Here is a 24,635-nt window from a genome sequence, read left to right as displayed (position 1 = left end):
GCAAGGCTCTGCCTGACCATAGTGAGGAAATATCCACAGTAGATGGGAGCATCCAAAAGAGAATGGTATGGGGATTACAGGCTGGGAAAGTTGCCTCTAAAGGAAGAGATCTGCCCTTGTTTGGATGTAATTTGAATGTCCCTCCAACTTTCACATAAAATGGGTTGGTCGGCTAGGAGGCAGCATTAGGAGATGCTGAGGCTCTTCTAGAGCTTCAATTAGTGTTGTGGGAGACAATAGTCTCTCACTGTTTCTGAGCTCTTGGCCTGAGATATGACCACCTGCTTAACCGTGCACCCCACCATTGCCAACCCGAACACTTATCAGATAGTGAAACCTACTGGGAACCCTGATTTCAACCCAAGCCCCCCAAGAGTGAGCTAAATCAACCATTTCTTCGCTGGGTGTGGCTGCGCACGCCTTTAGTCCCAGCGCTCGGGAGGCAGAGGCACGTGGATCTCTGAGTTCCAGGCCAGCTGGGTCTACAGAGAGAGTTCCAGAGCAGGTAGAGTTGGTACAGAGAAGCCCTGTCTGGAAAAACAAAAACAAAAAAAAACCAAAGACAAACAAACAAAGACATTTCCCTTTATTAAGTTACTGCCTCCAACATTTTACTGTATGATGCAGAGCTGACTAACACAGTATGCCGCAGATTACCCCACCGCAGAAGGACTCTTTTAAAAAAAATCACAGAATAGCTAGACATTTCCCTTTATTAAGTTACTGCCTCCAACATTTTACTGTATGATGCAGAGCTGACTAACACAGTACGCCGCAGATGACCCCACCGCAGAAGGACTCTTTTAAAAAAATCACAGAATAGCTAGCACACATAGGAAGAAAAAGCATCTTAAGAACCTTATTTGTTCATTCAACTGACTTTTCCTGAACACATCACTTGTGTATGAAATACTATTTAATATTTGTTAATGCTCACTATAAAGTACCCACATCACTATATACAAAACATACTTAATTCAAAGAGCTATTAAGAGGTCTAGGAAGACTGACCAGGTAGCTCACATACTGGAAGCACGTCTCAAAAGGTGAGCAACTTGGCGGTACAGCTAGAGACTTAGTTTTAGACAAGTAATTTGGATCGCAGATTTTAAAATCTACTATGCTGATTGACTCTGGGGGGTACATAAGAAACAGGGTTATAATGAAGGGTATCAGGGTTAGGAGTGTGTCTCAATGGGAGAGTGCTTGCCTAGTACGCCCTGAGTCTGGTTCTCTGCAACTCCCTACATGCATGCATGTACACACATATCAAGACTAGGGGAAACAACAGTTCATAATGAGTCACAGGAAGAAATAGCACTAATGTTCTCTGCCTACAGATACACTAGAAGATGGAATCCTACATTTTCTTTCCTCAGTGGCAAATCAATCTAAAATGGCCATCTGAAGAGATCATGATACCAACCACAAGTGAAGACACATGTATGGTGCCATTTTCAATGAAAAAAACAAAGATTGATATCTTAAGTCAAGTATAATGTAATCAGGAATAAGAAGCTCTTCTTTTTTCCTGACAGTCAATATCACTCCATACTAAAATTTGTGTTTGATGACTTCGAAACAAGAAGTCAATCTGATCTAGTAGTCCTCTAAAACCAACTCATTGCTCAAAGGGCCACGACTGTTAGGTGGGCATTTATCAAAAGAGTGAGCACAGTTGTAAATATGTGTGTTTTGCTGCTCAAAAACATCTCAATGACTCTCCTGACAGCCATTCTCCAAGATTATCAAAAGCGTAAGACATCAGTCTCCAAAACTACACAGGAGAATGGTCTCCCAAATCTGATCATTAAACAGCTAGATGAGGTTGCTCAGACTTGTAATGCCAGCATGCAAAAGGTCAAGGCAGCAATGAGGTCAGCCTGTGCTACACAGTGAGTTCTAAGCCACCCTGGGCTAAAACGAAACGCTGCCTCTAAAAGCAAACCATCAAGCAAGTGCAGCTGGTCTCATGACTTCTGTGACTCTGCCCATCCACACGACCACTTAGCTACGTGCTTTTGGCTGAGGGGTTTTTTCCTTTTTTGTTTTTGTTTTTCCAAAACAGAGTCTCTCTGTGTATCCCTGGCTGTCCTGGAACTTGCTCTGTAGACCAGACTGGCCTCAAACTCAGATATCTGCCTGCTTCTGCCTACCTCCTGAATGTTGGGATTAAAGGCGTGCACCACCACCACCACCGCCGCCGCCGCCAATATATCATATACTATATTATTAGAAGTTATTCACCCCCACACTAGCTTTGTGTAGATAATATCTCTGACTGAGGGTCACAATAATAACAGCAGCCCAAGTAATAACTTCAAGCCATTTTTGTTGATACCAGCAAATCTTCCCGCAGGCCTATGCAGCTAGTCTTCCCCCATATCACATTAACAGTACCTTTTTCTAAACACGTGTTCCATGAAGACCCATGAAGATAAGTATACATGTGTTTAGACCACTGATTACTTCATCTCCAGCCACATTTCCCCATGTCTTAAATCACCCTGCTCCATTATCCGACAAACAGCCCCACCCCTATCCTCGGGGAAGAGGATTTGAGACTGGGTTCTCTCACCTTCACCCTCAGCTGCCAAGTAAATGGCCTTCGGTTTTATAAAATGTGTAGGTTAAGAGAATGACTGACATACTTCACTGTAAGCAAAACCAGGCCTCTTTTTATTGTTTGTTTTTTGGTACCATCCTCTAACTCTGCATTCAAATATCAATCTCTTTATGGCAGTTTTCAAATAGCAGATTTTTAGAAGGTTAGTAAACTACTTTCAAAAACTATCCATTCAAAAAGCACTTAATGCTCTAATGTCTAACAAGTTTAAACTTCTAATTTTCTAGAACTTTTATTTACATGGAACTCTTAATATGCCAATCTTCAGAGGTCAAATAAAAATGATGTAACATGACAATGCTTCCCATTATTTTATAACATAGTAACTAAGACACATTATAAGGAAATAAACAGTTATATAGATAATCTGGAAAAAGGGGACCTTTTATCAATTATAAGTGAAGCAACACTAATAGTTCAGAAAACAGTATCTGCAATCTTTATCACACCTCATATTACTTGGTGATAGTACCAATAAGATTATAATAATAAAGGTACACACAAATATAAACAGTAATATACATTCAGACAATGCAAACACCTTTCTCAGGCTTCTGAAGACTATTTCTCAACAGACTATCCTCTGAACATAGTCACAGATAGCCTAGCATTTAAATACCTTTCAGAGTGTTTGGTTTTGATTTTCTGAGACAGGGTTTCTCTGTATTGTTTTGAGGTTGTCCTGGAACTCGCTCTGTAGACCAGGCTGGCCTCCAACTCACAGAGATCTGCCTGCCTCTGCCTCCCGAGTGCTGGGATTAAAGGCGCGCGCCACCGATGCCCGGCCAGAGTGTTTTTTAGAAGCTTGCTTGAGTAGTGAGGACCTATCATTTATCTTTTAAACAAACATGAGGAACGTAGAACTCTCTGCCCAAGTCAGATGTGCAGAGGCCAACATAATCAGCAAATGTTAAGTTCAGTGTTTTGCATGTGTGGCTGCATTTAATTCTCACAAGAGCCTTAGAAACAGGAACCATTTACTTCCACTTTACAGATGAGGATGCTAACAGGAGAAGGGAAAGTGGGCCCAAGCCAGCAGATCAGTTACTGACCCAGTGAGAGCTTAACCCAAAGGCCAAGGCTCCACAATCTCACCTTTACACAAACCAAGTTGCCTCAAGCAGCCAATCCTTCAATACTAATTTAGAGTATCTATGATAATATATGGCAGTAAAAAAGGTTACTGTTTGGGGAGTATGGGAGGACGGGAGGGAGAGGGAACTGAGATTGGCAGGTAAAATAGGATTGTTTTTAATTGAAAGGAAAAAAAGAGATAGGCTACTGTATTTTGGAACACTGAGATTCTTCAGAACTACACAACTGTCTTATACCGCACTGTTCAATCTGGTGATGACTAGTCATATGAAGTCACTTAATTTAACATCTTTACTATTAAATGAAAACTAAAGCTCAGTTCTTCCATTTGCAGTATCCCACATTTCAACTGCTCAGTGGCAGCAAAGACCAGTGGCTACCATAGTGGAATAAGCAAACAGACTACAGAACATTCTTTGCAGAAAGAGCTGAGGAATAACACTAATCTAGAGGACCACTAAGAGGCATGCTCAAGTGGGAACTATCATTAAGATTATTGCTGCTCAGAATGTTTTTGTAGAGCTAGCTAAGCAACAATAGAGACATCAACGTAAGTAGTTGCTATATTATATTGGTTATGGAATAAGACAAGAAAAAAACTACATTACAACTTCATTATATGTGAAATTATTTTTAGTTTTGAGATTACAACTTAATTACAACATTTCTCCCTTCCCTTTCCTCCTTGCAAATATCTCTCCTACTTTCCTTCAAATTCATGATCTCTTTTTTCATAGCCCTGAACTCATGCATACAAGCAACATTATATGGACCCAGGAGATTATATTTAGGAAAATATATGAACACACATATAATTTGGAGGTTTTTAAAACTGCATTTGGTCTGCAGTTAATTGAATCCATAGACATGGAGCATGGACTTGTAATAGCTGACATTACAGAAAGTAATAGTTGATACTTTGGGAGGACTTTAAAATTTGATATGTAAGGTATTCTCCCTGCACGTGGGTCCCCTGGAACTGGAGTTACAGATGGTTGTGACCTACCATGTGAGTACTGGGAATCGAACCTGGATCTTCTACATGAGCAGCCACTGAGTCATCTCTCCAGCCCCCTGCTCTGTTTTATACATTCTTTTTTTTGTTTTGATTTTCAAGACAGGGTTTCTCTGTGTAGCCTTAGCTGTCCTGGAAGACCAGGCCTGCCTCTGCCTCCCAAGTGCTGGGATTAAAGGCATGCACCACAACCACCACCACCCAGCATGCTTTATACATTCTAACTTGGAGTTAAACTATCTTGTTTGTATTTTTGAGATATGGGGGAAAAGGGCTATACATTAACTCCACTTTTAGGAACTGGTTCATTTAACACTTGAATATTACAAGATAAAAGATTTACAACAATTCTATCACAAGAACTCTACACAAAAATGTTTATAAACACAACTGTTTCCATTAAGGAAAATCATTATTCAAATCAAATGGTATATTTCCTAAAGGAAGGTGAAGGCACAATGCCGAGAAAGAATGCAGTCTAAAAGTATGTTCATGGTAGTCATTCTAAAATGAGAGACAAGAGGGAAATTCAGGTAGAGACAACGCAAGTGTCTATAAACAGATGGTTCAATAAGCAAAATGTGAAATAGTATTCAACCTTAAAAGGGAGGAAATCATGGCACATGCTGCACCATGGATAAACTGGCAGGGCAGGATGCTAAGTGAAATGAGCCAGTGACAAAATGACAACCATTGTAAGATTTTTACATACACAAGGAAACAGAGGAAAAAGTAGAAGGATTCCTGCAAAAAGCCAGACAGAAAGGAAAAGGGCAGCTGTTATTATATGAGTTTAGAGTTGCAGTTATGAAAAATGGAAAAAGTTCAAGAAATTATGCTGAATGATATACTTTACGATACTGAAGTATCTACTCAGAAATTAAGATGCTAAATTATATTTTACCACAATCAAAAGGTATATTAGTTAACTTTTTACTGCCATGATTTAAAAAACTGACCAAGGCAGCTTACAGAAGGAAGGGTCTATTAGGACTTAAGGTTTCAGAATGATAAGAGTCTATCACCATTATGCTTCTCCAGTGGCAGCAAGTACCAGGTATGGTGGCTAGAAGAAACTGAAAACTCACGATTTAAATCACAAGCACAGAGTGACCTAACAATGACATGAGGCTTTTAAAACTCTCACAGCCCACCTCCAGCAAAGTACTTCCTCAAACAAGGCCAACCTCCTAAGTTTTTCCAAACAGCGCCACCAAATGGGGACCATGTATTCAAGTGTCTGAGACCATGGAGGGCATTGTATTCAAACCACCACAGAAAATAAACATATACTTCTCTAGAAAGCCTGTATGTTAGATCTATTATTCACTTCCTTCATCTTCTTTTAATGCCACAGTCTCTCTACTGCCACAAAAGTCAATGACTGCTCTGAACTGTATAAGAGTTAAATAATATAGTAACATAATGATCAAGCCAAATGTCTAATTACCTGGATCAGTGGCAGAGATAATTGCTCCAAAAAAGAGACAATCTGTGTAGTAAAATTTATCTGAGAGCTGGCCCACAATCTTCATGAGTTTCACCACGCCATACATAAGATTTCTGTAAAATGATAGGTAAACAGTGTCAGGGAAAACTCTTGCTGGCATATAAACAGAGTAACAGAGTACTATTAAACACTGTACTTTAAGGGAAATTCAGGAGAGCAATAGGCAGCTTTTATGGTTGGGCATTTACCAAGAACCCAGGCTATTCTCTTCTTCCCCTATTTTCTACACAATACTCTTTATAGGAAACTACAACATACAGGTCACACTCAAAACTAGGTTGGAATGAAGACCTGGGGATGGTGTGACCAAGTTCTACCACTTTGAAGGGGATATATCTATAACACTCATACAAATTGGCACATGAAATGTGTCTCTTCTCATTATTTCTTCATTAACTTATCTCTCTGTGTGGACTCAGGAATATTTATTTTATTCTCTATTAATCTAATAGAAAATTATTTATTTTATTGTGTTTCAGGCACTTATGGGCTCTGGCTATGGTGAAAACTTCAGGTTGGCTTTTGAGTTCCTTTGACATGCCTTTTATCTTTATTGCTGTCTGTCTTTTGTGCATTTGCTTACTCTCTGGCATTAAATGATGCTTTATCTTCATGTAAATTTCCTGTGCCTGTCCTAGAATAAGAGGCACTGGTTCTTTTATTAGTAGAGAATGCTATATAAAATTAGGATCTAGTAATTTTAGTTCATTTTAATTATTCTTAATTTAAATTTAGTGCCCACGTGAAGCTAACAGCTACTATACTAGACAGGATAACTCTCTATCCTAACTGCCATCCTCACACAACATTAAAATACTGCTTTGTACATCATATTGGTGAATCTCATTCCTTTGGGTAGTATGTTAGACTAGTTATACAAAAAAGAATCATTTACCCAATAATGAAGCAAGAAACAGCTGTCCCCAAGAAGGCATAGGCCAGAATCGATCCAAGATTTCTGAAAAAGTGTCTCTGAATGAAACAACAAAAAATAAGGATTATTGTAATTCTTGGTAACAAGTCAAAAAATCAAATATATAAACAAAAGCATTACATTCAAAGCCTCTAAAACCTAATATGCTACACTGTAATATCAGGAGTCAGTCCTAAATTATGCTATTCAACCTTAAACATCATGATTTTAAAATATCCTCTGCACTGTCAATCACTGAGCAAGTTACCAAGAACCTAATAAATTTTAGAGAAAACAATTCTGGCTAATTATAAAGAACTGTATTAAGCATATATATGTGCCCACACATATATATAAGAAAACCAATTATTTTTTGAGACTGGACACAAACCAGCTTATTCCACAGTCCTGCCAGTTACTTCCTGCTCTAGTGGGATCTTAGAAGCTCATTAAAGATGTAAGTCTGAAACAAATAAAAAGTGTCATTTGAGAGATATTTGACCACCAGCCCAGAGATGGTACCACCCACAATGGGCTAGGTCCTCCCCCATCAATCACTAATTAAGAAAATAAATGCCTTACAGCTGGATCTCATGGATCCATTTTCTCAGTTGAGATTCCCTCCTCTCAGATAACTCTAGCTTGTGTCAAGTTAACAAAATTCTAGCCAGCACAATAGCCCTCAGAATATAAATTATCTGGTGCCCTAAATAAAGTTGGCTATTACATGAGACTTTAGTCTGCCTCTTTTTTAGGCTCCATTCTCCCAGGTTCACACTGCCAACTAGAGTAGGTTCATTCAGCTTTGTTTTGAGCAATTATTCCCAGGGTTAACAGGAACACAGATAAGTTCACATTTATGGTATTAGCTAAAGCACAAAATCAGAAATGTAAATCTACAAAAATACATTCTGTACAAAAATACAGAATCTCAAACTCTTCTCCCCACACAAAGTAAAAATTATTCATTTCTCATTCAAACCTACTGAACTAATTTTTATTTTGAAAAGACATGCCACTTGTCTTGCATATTATATCAGCATTTAAACACACATTTCATAATACACAAAGTATTTTCGTATATATTAGCTCATCCAATTCTCACAGCAACCCAGTGGCATTTCATTCTATTTTACTAATTTGTTTATTGTTTTGGCCATACTGGAGATTGACTTAGGATCTTGTGTATGTTAGATAAGTGCTTCACCAATGAACTAAATTATCAGCTGTTTTGTTCTTTAGACAGAGGGATTCACCCTGTAACCCAGGCTGGTTTTAAACTAGTGGAAGTCCTCTTGCTTTAACCTCCCCAGTGCTGGGATTCTAGGCATGAGCTTACATATCCAGCTCTTGAACCATCTTACATGAGAAAAATCTAAGGTTCTATGACATGGTTTAAGTTGCCTAAAGTCATGTGTCTACCAAACTATGACCGTGAACTGCAGACCCAGTCTCTGGACTTCAGGTGCATGGCTTTACCAAGCTCCACAACTCTGCTTTGTGAGGAAAAAAGGAAGGACATGTGTTACTGAATTAAACACTAGACCTTTCTTTCTATTTTTATAGTCATGACTGGTCTCTATTCTTCTCTCTCAGACACAGAATGACAAACAGAGGGGAAGAGGGAGATAGTGGCATGCCCAAGTAAAGCCTTCAAGAATCTAAGCCCAGCACAGACCAGAATGAGGTTCACTTTTGGTGAAATCCATTGGACATCCCAGTTAGTAGTGTACCATTCTCAGCCTTACCTTCCTACTGCTGGGGAAACAATTCTATCCCCAATCCCACCATCTGTGGTGTGCGTGCGTGTGTGTGTGTGTGTGTGTGTGTGTGTGTGTGTGTGTGTGTGTGTGTGTGTGTGTGTGTGTGTTTGAGATGGTCACAAAAAAGCTATCTAGATGATTTTTCCAAAACTAGTGCCCTATAAACAAACCACAAGGCAGTGGCACAAAATCAAGGGCAAATTCAATAGTAACTTTTTCAAGGCATGTCTGCAGAGCTGTATAGAACATACATACATCAAATGATTCAAATATGTCTACTTATATATAACAAATTAAATGGTAAAATATTTATCACCTTTTAATCAACAATAGGTACAATCAGAGATGTCAAACACAGTAACAACCATCTATCTGGTGACTTTATAAGGATTGTTGAAAAAAAAAGCACTAATGGTTGGTAACTTGGAAGACTAGAGTGTCAAAAATAAGTTAAATTGGTAACAGGAAAAGCTGGTTATTTGAGATTCTTTTAAGAAAACAGAGCTGATGAAGGGAAGGTTCTGCCAAAATGTTTTCAACCATTAGCAAGGCTTTCATAACCTCTGATTTGCTTTCATTTTAAAGCAACTATGACTTTGACTGTATGTAAACATTAGTTTTTACAAATAAATTACTCATAATCCATTTGATCCAAAGAAGAGTTCCCAAGTTTTCCTCTGAGGGAAAAATTATATTATACTTATAATAACCATTCCCTATCTATTATGTGTCAATAAATGATGTGAAGATTCAGATTACTTTGGCAACTGTAAAAACAATTTGGAAAAACAGTATGTTTGGGAGGTTTTATATGGAAAACCTGCATTTAGAGCCAGTGTGGCACAAAGGAACATCTGAACCAGGAATTGGGACAGAGAAGGACTGGCTTTGATTTAGTTGTGCATCTCCTGTATACCCTCACCTGCAGCATCAATCATTCTGAGTGTGTAGAAAAACACAGCCTCGCCGGGCGGTGGCGCACACCTTTAATCCCAGCACTCAGGAGGCAGAGGCAGGCGGATCTCTGTGAGTTCGAGGCTGGGCTGGACCGATAGCCTCCGAAACAATACAGAGAAATCCTGTCTCACAAAAAAAAACCCACAGCCTCCTGTTTCTCAGGTATCCAGCAGCCTAGCCCTTTCATATTCCTCTCCTGTCCCAGAGTGATGCAGTAGGGAGTGCTCACTTTACTTACTAACGGGAACAATGCTTACCTTGGCTTCAAGTCCTAACCCTTTTGCACTAGGCAGGATGCCTGTACTTGTTCCTCCAGTGTCCACACTGTGAGTGAAGAGGCACCCTTTGTCCTGCACAGCAGTTTCTAGGATCTCTCCATTTTAGTCTCCTACCTCTGACTGACTAAGCTGGTAGCTAATAGGCCATTGTCTTTCTGTCTTCAGTGCATGAAGTACTTCTGGTATACCATTACTAAGAGCTAAACTTCATACTCCAATAGGTTTTCCAGGGATTTTGAATCATAAATTATTTAGTCGGGAGTTAACTCCTTGTGTCTATGTTCAACCATCATTATTTTATTATAGTTTCCATGAAAATTCATATAGATATATAAACATAAATAAATATGTTGAGTAACTGTACCTAGCTGATGCTCCATAAAGAACTTAAAAAGAAGGAATGGCTTCAACCGAAAATTCCATCTGTTGGGCAGGCATCCTCTCCTAAAGGGAATTGGGAAGTGTCCTGTCTTCTATTTTCTGAAAGAGCTTTTTACAGGGATGGTTTTACTTCTTCCTTAAACACTTGGTAGAGTTCACTAATGAAACCATATAGGGTTGTAGTAGATTTTTAATTATTAATTCAGGCTTTTGTTTAATATAGAGCCTCTGATCAGTTTTATTAATTTGTGAAACTGTACATTTCACTTGGCAAGTTTACTAGTACAAGGGCTAGTAGACACCTTAGGCTAGAAAGTGCTTCCCATGAAAGCATGAAGACCTGTATTTGATCTTCAACATCTACATAAAACAAAAGGCTGGATGGAGGTAGATGGCTCAGGAGTAAAATTTCTAGCTTTGCCAGCACAAGTACCTAAATTTGAATCCTTAGAACACACATGAAAATCTGGGCACAGCTGTGTGTTCCGTGATCCCAGCACTGGGAGGCAGAAGACAGGTAGCTTATGAGATCTTGCTGGTCAGCCACCCTAGCCAAACAGTGAGTTTCTGGTCCGTGAAAAGCCTATCTCGATGCAACAAGACAGAGAGACGGCAACAGAGGGAAACACTTACTATCCTCCTCTGGCATCTCCTTGCACACAAACGAGTACATATACTTGCAAACTCACATATATACAACAACACACACAGAGAGAGAGAGAGAGAGAGAGACAGAGAGAGAGAGAGAGAGAGAGAGAGAGAGAGAGAGAGAGAGAGAGAGAGAGAGAGAGAGAGAGAGAGAGAGAGAGCGCAAAAGCCAAGGTTGGCATGGTGGCATACCCAGTGCTGAGAAGGTTAAGAAAAGTAGATCCCTGGAACTCCTAACCAGCCAGGATAGCCTACTTAGAGAGTTTCAGGCCAATAAAAAACCTTGTCTCAAAAATAATGAGGTATATGGTGCCTGAAGAATCACACCTGAGATTAACTTCTCCCTCCCCATACGATTTACTGGCACAGAATTGTTCTGAGTACTACTTTATTATCGGTTGAATGTCTGAATATTCTATAGTGATACCCTCTCTTATTCTAATACAGTTTTTCCAATTAATCTATCCAGAGTTTATCCATTTAGAAGTCATTTTCTAGTTCATAAAGATGTTTACTGTCAGCCGAGATCTCTCTTCTCTAGGCCTGGAGCTGTGTCCAGGTAACTAGTCCTAGTTCTTGTCTAAGTCTAGTCCTCCTAGGAGGCTGTTATCCTAGGAAGGCCTTTGGAGAGGTAATGTTCATACAATATCCCCACAATAAGAGAGAGACAGAGACAGATAGAAACAGACAGATAGACACAGAGACAGACAGATCCACCCACCAGACAGACAGACAGGTCGATCGATCTATCTGTTTTGTAAACATACTTGGTTTTTCAAGTAGACAAAGGTTTATGCTAGCAAGTACATCTTATGCTGTTAAGTACAGTGATTCTTAGTAATGGGAATATTACATTCTTTAAAACTTTTTTTAATCTTTAGACTAACAATGGATTTACCAAAGTTGCAAAGACAGTATAAAAAGGCTTTGTGTACCCTTCATCCATTTCCCCCCACTGACTGTATCATACGTAACCATAGGAAAGTACCCAATACCAGGAAACTGGCATTGGTACTGTGTCAATGTAATTTTATCACATGTGCAGATTGTGTAACTACTGCCATGGTCAAGATACAGAACTGGCCTGAGTATAACACTCATCTAGCATGTGTGCGAGGCTCAGCATCACATCCTTGGCACCAGAAAAATATTGTTTAACATACCGACATATTCTATGACTACAAAAATGTCCCTTGTGGTCTCTCTCCCCAAAGTCTACTTTACCATCATTCCTAATTCCAGGCAACCACAAATTTGTTCTCTAGCTCTGTAATTTTGTCATTTCTGTAATGCTACATAAATAAAGTAATACAGCATATAACCTTGAATCTGGATGGTTTGACACAGCATAATGCCTTATAAACCTATCCAGATTGTATATCAAGCATTTTTTCATGTGACCACTGAAGATTTTTCTATGGTATCTACATATAGCTTGTTTAACTATTACCTACAGGAAGGCATTTTGGTTGCTTTTTGGTTTTTGTCATACAAATAAGATAGTTTGAAGAATGAGGCATAGGTTTTTGTGTGAACATACATTTACTTTCTCTTCAAAAAATCCTCAGCAGTGAAGTTGTTAGGCCTTAAGACAATTTTTACTTCAATCTTACGAGAAACTCTCACTTTGCCTGCCAAAGTGTTACATATTATGCTACATTCCTACTGGTAGCATGGAAGAGCACTAGATTTTAAACAGAAACAAATCATTGATAATGAGCTACCTATGGTGTCTGAGTGGGTACAGAACAGAGAAATCTGAGATTTTAAGGGGAAAACTAGATTATTATCCAGGTCAATTAACACTGAAACTCTTAAGAAATCACTGGCCAAATGCTTATACCTTCTTTAAACTGTATCCAGCATGGAAAATAATTGGAGGCAGCAGAATGTTGAAAAATACTTCTGGATCAAATGTTACCTGAAAGTTTAAGAGGAAAAAAGTCAAATTTTAGATAAAGATAGACTGATAATATTTATTTAATATTGAAAATCATTGACTAAAGTGCCTATTTAGAACAAAAGCCACCAATGTGTTAAATCATTACAGCAGTGAAGCCATAGTTTCCCTATTGACTGGCATCTTCTCCCCCCTTCTTCCCCGTCCCTAAGCACATCTAAATAAGATTTCAGTGTTCTGTCTTAATACATATCAAGTCACAACAGTTTGAGGCAATTCCAGGAACTCACAGAAAGCTGCTGCCAATGTTTTTCAACAGAAAATAAACACATCTTGATTTTTATCACACATTCATCAAGGCTTAATTGCAATAAAAAATGCTGTCATGTGTATTTATTAACTTCCCAGACCACACATGTGATCTTTTATAGATGCAATGCTACAATATTTAAGTCTCTTTTGAGTGAACAGCCTTCTGAAACACTTCACGTAGCCTAGACAAAATTATCGATGAGGTCAGCAGCTTCCTGATCATCAACAGAAGTTCAGTAACTCTACAGGGACTGAAATCAGTTGTTGATATAAGGAACTCACACTGAAACTTCTACACAGCCAGTCATACTACAGCCAAAGGAACTAAGTATTTGTGAACATGCTAATTTTTTAAACAGGGGGAAGAGAAAGCTAAATGTTTAAAATGACTATCTGAAATAAAAGTCAATTTACCCACGTGAATAAATCTTTTAATATTGATTTCTTCTCTATCCTGGAAATCACCTACATGAGAGACATATAGTCTTTTGGGGGGGAGCATTTTTGCTACTCCATAATCAAATGAAAAGCAATGCTTGCATTATGCATATTGAAGAATGCCTATCATTCTACCACTCAGGAGGCTGTCAGGAAGACTGAATTTGAGATCAGCCTGAGCTATATTTTAAGACACAATCTCAAAAGAAAAAATGCAATTTTTAAAATTGAAAAACAAGGATCTCCTGGTCTCGGGACTCACCCCCAGCTCACCAAGCAACAGCTAGCCTGCTGAGATTGCTGATCTACACCCGCCCCCTCTAAGGGCAGAGGTGAGCTCCAGCCCCACCTCAGGACCTCAGGAGCCACTTCTGCTTGCCCACTCTGGGATCTCCAGGCCTGGAGAGCTACTCCAGTTCCCACTCACCAGGAGAGGGAGTGCCTCAGACCTGTCGGTACTCACCATGAGACCAAACAGAGTATTAGATCTGCTTGCAACCACCTGAAGAGAACCATGGACACGTACCAGGAGAAGAAGAGATCCCCACCTATACCCACTGGAAGAAGGGATAGGAAGACGACAATATAAGAAGACATTCAACAACAGAAAAACCAATATGATACCACCAGAGTCTAGGGACTCTACACCAGCAAGACCTGAACCTCCCAACACAGATGAAGCAAAAAAGAATAACCTTAAAACCAACTTCACTAAGATGATAGAGACACTAGAAGAGGAAATGAGAAAATCCTTTAAAGAAATGGAAGAAAAGACAAACCAAATATTGCAAGAAGCAATTCAAACACTGCAAGGGTTGAAAGCTCAACTAGAGACAATAAAAAACACAGTCTGGGGGCTGGAAATATGGCTCAGAGGTTAAGAAAACTGACTGCTCTTCCAGATGTCCTGAGTTCAATTCCCAGCAACCACAACCATCTATAATGAGATCTGGTGTCCTCTTCTGGCATGCAGGCATACATGCAGCACTGTGTAATAATAAATAGATCTTTAAAAAAACACAGTCGGTAAACACAGTATGAGACAAGCATGGTATGTACTCACTCATATTTGGATTTTAGACATGGATCAGGGGAGTGCCAGCGTACAATCCCACTGCCAGAGAGTCTGGGAAACAAAAACTTCAAACAATGACTGATGGAAGCAGAGGCAGACACCCACAGCTAAACACTGAGCTGAACTCAAGGAACCCAGTGACAGAGAGGGAGAACTGATGGACTAAGGGGTCAAGACTGGGCTTGTTTAACCCACAGAAACAGCTGACCTGAACAAGGGGGAGTTCTTGAACCTCAGACTGATGGCTGGGAAGGCAGCATGGGACTGATCCAGACCCCCTGAATGTAGGTGTCAGTGAGGAGTCCTAGTCAATCTATGGGGCCTTGGGTAGTAGATCAGTATTTATCCCTGTCATCCGAATGCACTTTGGGTTCCCATCCCACAATGAGGGATGCTCTCTCAGCATGGACTCTTTGGGGAGGGTCTAGGCCCTGCCCTGAATGAAATAACAGACTATGGACACCCCCCATGGAGGGCCTCACCCACCCTGGGGAAAGGAGTGGGGATTGGGGGAGGGGGTGGGAAGGGTTGGTGGGAGGGTGTGGGAAGAGGGGAGGGAGAGGGAGAGGGAGCAGGGATTGACATGTGAAGCAGTCTTGTTTCTAATTTAAATTTAAAAAGAAAAAAACACAGTCTGAAGGAATGCTGGAATTAGAAAAGGTGGATGAACGATCAGGAACTACAGATGCAAGCATAATCAAGAGAATACAAGAGTTGGAAGAGAGAATCTCAGGCATTACACTAGGAGATACACTAGGAGAAACAGATTCATCAAAAAAACAAAATCTTAAGTCCAACAAATCCCTAACAGAAAATATCCAGGAAATATGGGACACTGTGAAAAAGCCAAACCTAAGAATAATAGGGATAGAAGAAGGTGAAGAAAACCACCTCAAAGGGGCAGAAAACATTCAACAAAATCATAGAAGAAAACTTTCCAACCTAAAGAAAGACATGCCAATGAAAGTACTAGAAGTCTGCAGAACACCGAATAAAGTGGACCACAAAAAGTCCCCTAACAACATGATAATTAAATCACCAAACATACAGAATAAAGAAAGAATATTAAGAGCAACAAAAGAAAAGGCCAAGTGACATATAAAGGCAAACCTATCAGAATCACACCTGACTTCTCCATGAGAAACTCTGAAAGCCAGAAGGTCCTAGATAGATATTCTACAAACACCAAGTACCACAGATGCCAGCCCACACTACTATATCAGCAAAGCTTTCAATCACTATAGATGGAGAAAACAAGATATTCCAAGACAAAACCAGGTTTAAATGATACATATCCACTAATCAAGCCCTACAGAAAGTACTGGAAGGAAAACTGCAATCTAAGGAAGTTAACTATGCTCAAAAAAATAAGCAATAGATAATCCCACTTTACCAAAAACCAAAAGAAAAAGCAGGGTAAATAAACAAACAATAATACCAACAACAACAAATCAAAATCAAACAAGAATTAACACACTATGGACCTTAATTTCCCTGAATATTAGTGGACTTAATTTGCCTATAAAAAGATACAGGCTAACAGAATGTATATGGAAGATAGAATCCATCCTTCTGCTGCATACAAGAAACATACATCAACTTCAAAGATAGACATTACCTCAGAGTAAAGGATTAGTATACTATTTTCCAATTAAATGAACCCAAGAAACAAGATGGTGTAGATATCCTAGTATAGAACAAATTAGACTTTAAACAAAAATCAATCAAAAGAGATAAAGAAGTTCATTTCACATTCATCACAGGAAAACTCCATCAGTAAGAAGTCTAATTCTGAACATCTATGCCCCAAATACAAAGGCACCCACGTTAGTAAAAGAAATATTACTAAAATTCAAAGCACACATAAGACCTCACACAGTTATAGTGGGAGGCTTCAACACCCCACTCTCACCACTAGACAGGACCACCAGACATACAAAAATCTATCAATGAAATCCACCATATAAACAAACTGCAAAGCAAAAACCACATCTCACTAGATGCTGAAAAAGCCTTTGACAAAATCCAACACCCTTCATGATAAAGGTCCTGGAGACATCAGAGATAACAGGAACATACCTGATCATAATAAAAGCAATATAAAGTAAACCAACAGCCAACATCAAACTAAATGGAGAGAAACTCAAGGTGATTCCTCTAAAATCAGGAACAAGACAAGGCTGTTGACTTTCTCCATATCTCTTCAATATTGCACTTGAAGTTCTAGCTACAGCAATAAGTAAGATAAAGGGGATACAAATTGGAAAGGAAGAAGTCAAATTTTCACTATTTGCAGATGATATAATAGCTTACATAAGTGACCCAAAAAAACTCCAAACAGGAAGTCCTACAGCTGATAAATACCTTCAGCAAAGTAGCAGGATACAAGATTAACTCAAAAAAATCAATAGCCCTACTATATACAGACGACAAATGGGCTGAGAAAGAAATCAGAGAAACATCACCCTTTACAGTAGCCACAAACAACATAAAATATCTTGGAGTAACATTTACCAAAAAAGTGAAAGACCTGTATAGCAAGAACTTTGAGTCTTTAAAGAAAGAAATTAAAGGAGATAATTGAAAATGAAAAGATCTCCCATGTTCTTAGATAGTTAGGATCAACATAGTAAAAATGGCAATCTTGCCAAAAGCAATTTCAATGAAATCCCCATCAAAATCCCAGCACAATTCTTCACACACCTTGAAAGAACAATAATCAACTTTATATGGAAAAACAAAAGCCCCAGGATAGCCAAAACATCCCTCTGTAATAAAGGAACTTCCAGAGGCATCACCATCCCTGACTTCAAGCTCTATTATAGAGCTATAGTCCTGAAAAGAGCTTGGTATTGGCACAAAAATAGACAGGGAGACAAAATGGAATTGAATTGAAAACCCCAATATTAACCCACACACCTACAAACACTTGATTTTTGACAAAGAAGCTAAAATTATACAATGGAAAAAAGAAAGCATCTTCAACAAATGGTGCTGGCATAACTGGATGCTGGCATTCAAAAGACTGCAGATAGATCCGTATCTATAGCCATGCACAAAACTTAAGTCCAAATGGGTCAAAGACCTCAACATAAATCTAGTCATATTCAACCTCTTAAAAGAGAAAGTAGGAGGTACTCTTGAACAAACTGGTACAGGAGACAGCTTCCTGAACATAACACAGTAACACAGACACTGAGATCTTCAATTAATAAATGGGGCCTCCTGAAACTGAGAAGCTTCTGTAAGGCAAAGAACACAGTCAGCAAGACAAAAAGGTAGCCCACAGAATGAGAAAAGATATTCACTAACCCCACATCTGACAGAGGGCTGATCTCCAAAATTTACAAAGAACTCAAGAAGCAAGTCTCCAAAACACCAAAGGATCCAATTAAAAAGTGGGGTACAGAACTAAATAGAGAAGTCTCAATAGAGGAGTCTGAAATGGCTGAGAGACACTTAAGAAAGTGCTCAACATCCTTATCCATCAGGGAAGTGCAAATCAAAATAACTCTGAAATACCATCTTACTCCTGTCAAAATGGCTAAAATCAAAAACACCAAGGACAGTTTATGCTGGAGAGAATGTGGAAAAATGGGAACACTCCTCCACTAGAATATACCATGCTAAGTGAGGTAACCCAGTCACAAAAAGACAAACACAGTATGTACTCACTCATATATGGATTTTAAACATGGAGCAGGGGAGTGTCAGCCTACAATCCCACCACCATTGAGTCTGGGACACAGGGAGGACCCCAACAGAGATATGCATGGTACCCCAGAGAAGGGGAATGGGACAGGATCTCCTGAGCAGGTTGGGAGCATGTGGGAAGGGAAAAGGGAACTGGGAGAAAGAGGGAGAAGAGGAGGGGAGAGGAGGACATGGGGGAGCAGGAAGGTTGAGTCACGGGAAGAATAGAGGAGAGCAGGATGAGAGATACCATAATAGAGAGAATCATTATAGGTTTGAGGAGAGATCTGGCACTAGTGAGATTTCCAGAGATCTACAAGAATGACACCAACTGACAATCTAAACAATAGTCAAGAGGTTACCTTAAATGCCCTTCCCTGATAATGAGTTTGACGACTACCTTATATTCCATCCTAGAACCTTCATCCAGTGGCTGATAGAAGCAGAGGCAGACACCCACAGCTAAACACTGAACTGAACTCCTGGAGCCCAGTTGCAGAGAGGGAGGAGTGATGAGCAAAGGGGGCAAGACTGGGCTGGTGAAATCCACAGAAACAGATGAACTGAACAAGGGGGAGCTCATGGAACCCAGACTGATGGCTGAGAGGCCAGCATGAGACTGTTCCAGACCCCCTAAATTTGGCTGTCAATGAGGAAGTCTTGGCAATCTATGGGTCCTCAGGCAGTAGATCAGTATTTATCCCTGGCATAGGAATGTACTTTGGAAGCCTATTCCACATGGGGGGATGCTCTGTCAGCCTGGACACATAAGAGAGGGCCTAGGCCCTGCCCCGGATGATATGACAGACTTTGGATATCCCCCATGGAGTGCCTCACCCTTCCTGGGAATTGGGTGGGAGTTTGGGGGATTGGTGTGGGGCTGGGTAGCAGGGGAGGGAGAGGGATCTGGGATTGACATGTGAAGCAAGCTTGTTTGTAATTTAAATTTTTAAAAAATATTTACAACATGGAGCACCCTAGTCTGCTACCACCTTTGAGGAAGCCTACTACAATCTCTTTGGAATGCTTGATTGATTTTCCAAATAAACTTCCGCTTAAACTGTCAAAAAGAAAACAAAACAATGCTTGCACTTAAATTCTCCTAAAACAAGCCCTTCTTCCTTTGAAGATTAGGTAAGTCTTTGGCATCAGTCACCAGTCAGTTTAAGCACTCAAGTATTTGAAGACTATGTGAAGAGAGACATGGAGAACTAAGACTTGTAGTTGAGAATACTGACAAAGCTAAAGGGAAATGAATATTATTTTAAGAAAGATAACCTCATTTCTAAGGCACAGCAAGGTTACAAGAAAACAGGGCAAGTGGGATATGCAAGCATGCAGCCCATGACTATAGATGCTAGCCAGCTAAGAAGGTCAGAAAGCTGAAGAGATCAAGTTACAGTCTGGCTCTTCCTCGCCTCATCCTGATGCAGAAGCACTCTAGAAAGCCATGAGACAGGAATGTGCCTGATGTTCCAGCAGTTGAGAAGGATTTCTCTCAAGGTCGCCATGAAGCCAGGGAATCAGCAACGCTGCCCGACAGCCATGGCGCCGGCTCACCTTCCGCAGCATGTCGTTCTGCTCCACGCTGTTGATCTTGCCAGGGCTGATTTCTCCTTTCAGAGTGTACTCAAAGAACTTCCCGCTGACATTCACTAACAAGGTGCTGAAGGCTCTGTCTTCCTGAGTACAGCTGAGTGACTTGTCATGACCACTGGTAGCAGGGGTGCCATACCTCAGGATCACTCCAACAATGAGCCCTGAAATAGGTGACACATATAAAAATAAATGAGTCCTGGTTTACTGTCCATTACATTTACCTGCCCACTTTTCTGAATAACTCTTTTTTGTTTCTTTCAGATACTTGCCAGAGCCTAAGTATGCTTTCACTCTGAAGCTGTGTCCCTTTTGCCACAAGGCTGCTCGCCCAACTTCCATGCCTAACTCTCTTCCTCATCTCGATCTACTGCCTCTGGGAAGATGCTAAGATTTCCAGACTGCCTCTCCCGGAGTTTTTAACACTAATAAAATCACTGTTGAAGTTTTTAAAAGCCAGTCATGTGGCAGAACAGAAAGTCTGGAAGTCATAGCACTGCTGCTTTAAGTCCTCTGGTCACCAGAAGGCTTAAAGTGGTTAATATGGCCCCCGAGCAGACTTAATACCTGCCTGTGCTTCATGTCTTATTTCTGAGGCTTTCAGAACAGGATGAGGTGAAGAAAAGTGTTTTCAGAATGAGGAAGAACAACTGAGCTTTTGTTTTTCTCCAGAGCATCCCTCAAACCAGTACTGCTGCCATCCGCTAGGGAGGACCAAGCCACTGGAATTTTCAGTTGCTATAAATGTAACATGCTTTGCCACTCACCAGAGCTAGAAGAGAGAAAAAGAAATGTTTTTTCTTAGGTCATTCCAAGCACTGACGACTCAGAGGAAGTAACTATCCCCACTGGGAGGCTAAATGTTGCAGTACAAACTTCGGCAGTCATGATTAAGGGGCCAGGGATTTGCTTCTTGAAGCTACACATTTAAAATGATGTTTTCAATAATCTCATTCTGACCAACTGTGAAACCTTAAAGCCTTAAAGGTATAAGTCAGACTTAAGCTTAAAAAGCATGTTTATCATTACCAAAAAGAGGTTTCTAAAGAAAATGAAGAAGCCCATAATGCAGATGCTTCAAGTTATTCAGTGAACAGGCAAAAGACAAGCACTTCTTCAGGATCAATCTTCTAGCCAGTTCTTTTTTTACATTTAAAATAATTGTTAATATTTATTTTCAAACGTGTCAAAATTGCCCCTGAAACTCCCATAGAATAATTAATATCTTTGTAAGCATACTATGTCATCAGAAGGGTTCTAGCCAGTTCTTTTTTGTAATGTTTTTATTTAAATTAAAACATCAATGCTTCACATGTCAATCCCAGCTTCCTCTTCCACCCCTCCTCCCTTGTCCCTCCACCAGCCCCCTAGACCCCCATCTAATCCCCACATCATTCCCTAGGGAAGGTGAGGCCCTCCTTGGGGGATCTCTAAAGTCTGTCATTTCATCCAGGGCAGGACCTAGGCCTTTCCCCATGTGTCCAGTCTAGCCAGTTCTTATGGGTAAATTTCCATTCATTTTGTCACATCCAGTGACCAATCAGATGATGGCACAGATGGCCAGCCATAATTTGCTCAGCCCTGCTCTTTTCAGTCTTAAGAACATACTTCTCAGCTGGCATTGTCATGGCTAGCTTGGTTCAGCCTTTCTGAGTATCTGTGCTGGTAAATGAAGTTGTGAGCTACCTACAGAAAGGTGGTTGGGTGCTCGTGACATCTTTTTTATTTTCCTGATCTTCATTGCTGCTCCAGCAAGAAAGGTCTGCTACATTATTAGTCTCTATCAATTCTCCCTCATGGGAGGCTGTGAGAACTCTGAGGAACTAGGGGTCCCCTGTATGGAGCAGGAAGGAAGTATGTCATGGGTCCATGTCGTGTGTATGTCATGTGTAGGTCCTAGTGTTTCCTAGTCGGTCCTGAGGGCAGTGAACCATCCTCCAAATATGATATGGATATTGCCATCTTGAAATCCAAGCAGCTGTGGTTATTCATACAAGACCTTCACAAGATTAGGCCTAAAACATACACTTATGAAAGCTGCTCCCCCACCAGGACACACATAATAAGTTAATTTCTGGGAGGGGGGGCTCTTCATCAGCGGTGCAGAGAGTATGCATGGAAGATCACAGAACAACTTTGTCAGTCCTTGCCTTCTACTTTGTTTGGGTTGGGACCTCTGTTTTTATTGCTGTATTCACCAGGCTAGCTGGCCTGTAAACTTCTGGAAATTTGTTCTCTCCACCTCTCGCCTCCAGAAGCACTGGGATTACAGATATATCACCATAATCAGTTTTCATGTGGGTTCTGGAGATTTGAACCCAGATCCTCACACTTGTTTTGCCCACTGAGCCACCTCCCCAGAACCATATGCTTCTTATACTGAATATCTTACTATTTCTAAAGTTTCATTACAGTGACGTTTTTGTGCCCATGGTGCTATGCTGAGGGTCTTAGTCATGCTGCTTATGGTTGAAATCATGGTGATGACTAAGATCAACTGTGGCAAAAGCACTTCCTTCCAAGGCTACTGGTAGCACTGGGAGCGGGAGGGTGGGGACTGCTGGGTGCTCTCAGGGCTTTACTGACCAGATATTAATAAAATCTCATTTCAGTCCTTGGTTAGGCAATTATGGTCGGATGGGGTTTTACTTAACAAAGCAATTCCACGGCTCTTCAGCATTTGTCATGGTATCCAATGGTATATCCTGCCTTTAAAAAGTGACCTGTCACACAGTTGATATTAAGCATGTTCATAAAGAAAAAACAAAACACAGTATTTAAAGAAATTACTTAAAACTTGCTTCACATGACTCACTGTTTCTTGACTTTATTAACTTCTCATTAGCAGAGTTAATGAAGACAATAAACTGCACTCTCCAGGTCCCCACAATGAATACTGACAAAGGAAGAGGTTTAGGGGCTGGAGAGATGGCCAAGTGATTAAGAGCACATTCTACACTTCCAGAGGATCCAAGATCAACTCCCAGAACCCATATTGTCTTAGGAGTTTACAGCTCCAGGGTATTCAATGGCCTCTTCTGGCTTCCACAAGTACTTACACACATCACACATCACACACACACACACACACACACACACACACACACACACACACCAAACAATGCAGAGAGCCACAGAGGCACTGATCTGACTGACGCAACAGCACAGTGCTTGTGTAGAAAAACAGCACAGCAGACACTTGCAGAAGAATGGATGCTCACTAATTTTACAGGCATATGACTAACTTCAGGAAATAATTTAATTTCAACTTTTACAGAAAGCAAATACATATAGAATGACTTTGACATTTTATGTGGCTGAAAGTAAATGGTGAACTCAAAAGTATGAACAAAACCTACTTCCCAACTGTATCAACAGTATACAACTGCCGCTCTTCCAATTTTAAGATAAAACCAAAGAACTGTGAACATGTATAATAGACATATATATGTGCTCATCTGATGGGGGAAGTCCTGTATATATGCTGTCTTATTGGTTGTTGAAAAAAGCACTGTTGGCCAATAGAGAAGCAAGATAGGTGGGACTAGGAGTCGAGGAGGATTCTGGGAAACAGAGGCACAGTCAGTCACGATGCAGGACACCAGAGAAGTAAGGGTTCTCTTACTGAAGTCAACATGTCCAGTGGAGGGGCCAGGTGCTATAATTTATTTGTTCACTGGCAGCAGCCTCATGAGTGTCAGTAAAATGAACATCTGTATAAGAATTTACCATTCTAAAGGGTTTTGGCCAGAGGAGAATTTTGAGAATTGGCATAAGTCTCTATAAATGCTGATCTTTATTTTAGAAGATTGTCCCAGAGATTTACCAAAACACATAAAAATCAGTAATAAAATGATACAGTCTTCTGATTCATTAGCATGCAGTATTCTGGCTTGGTGAACAATTGGAAAATCAGCAACTCTACCAGTTTTCCTACAATAAGATTATTCTCTATAGAAGAATTAAAAGACTGTAGAACTGAAGACATGATTCAGCCAGTAAAGTGCTTGCTGTACAAGATTTTAGAGCTCCTAGCACTCATATAAAAGCCAGGTATAGTAGCACATGTCTGTAATCCTAGCACTGAGGCAGCAAAAAAGAGACAGGTGGACCCTTGGAGCCCACTGGCCATACAGCCAGCATTGCAACTGATGAGCTAGAGGTTCAGTGAGACCCTGTCTCAAATATGAGGACCAACTGACAAAAACACCTGACAACCACCCCTGCACACATGTGTACACACCCATATGATGAACATGTATGCATACATATACGTACACCCACAGAATTAAAGACTATAAGGAAGATCAGCTATATGAAGTCAATAATGTCACTATTAAAAATTTCCATTTAAGAGTTATTAGGAACACTAAGTTGGGTGGGTAGGGAAGTGAGGAAGATCTGGGATGGGTTGGAAAAGAAAGAATATAATCAA

The 24,635-nt window shown here is 40.1% G+C and overlaps 1 protein-coding gene across 3 annotated transcripts in view; it reads right to left on the bottom strand.

Moving 5' to 3' along the window:
• The window catches only part of Slc9a7 (solute carrier family 9 member A7), a 156,313-nt gene that overhangs the window by 75,154 nt on the left and 56,524 nt on the right, over positions 1-24,635 (bottom strand). For all 3 annotated transcript variants that reach the window (XM_021222775.2, XM_005085729.4, XM_013124984.3), the window contains exons 2-5: positions 20,165-20,364; positions 13,030-13,107; positions 7,142-7,218; positions 6,187-6,299 (exon numbers count right to left, since the gene is read on the bottom strand). In XM_021222775.2, the coding sequence (XP_021078434.1) occupies positions 6,187-6,299; positions 7,142-7,218; positions 13,030-13,107; positions 20,165-20,364 (468 nt within the window). The remainder of the gene's footprint in view (positions 1-6,186; positions 6,300-7,141; positions 7,219-13,029; positions 13,108-20,164; positions 20,365-24,635) is intronic.

This window comes from Mesocricetus auratus, unplaced genomic scaffold, assembly GCF_017639785.1.
Source record: "Mesocricetus auratus isolate SY011 unplaced genomic scaffold, BCM_Maur_2.0 Super-Scaffold_100033, whole genome shotgun sequence".
Classification (NCBI taxonomy): domain Eukaryota; kingdom Metazoa; phylum Chordata; class Mammalia; order Rodentia; family Cricetidae; genus Mesocricetus; species Mesocricetus auratus.
This window is presented reverse-complemented; position numbering and strand designations above follow the sequence as displayed.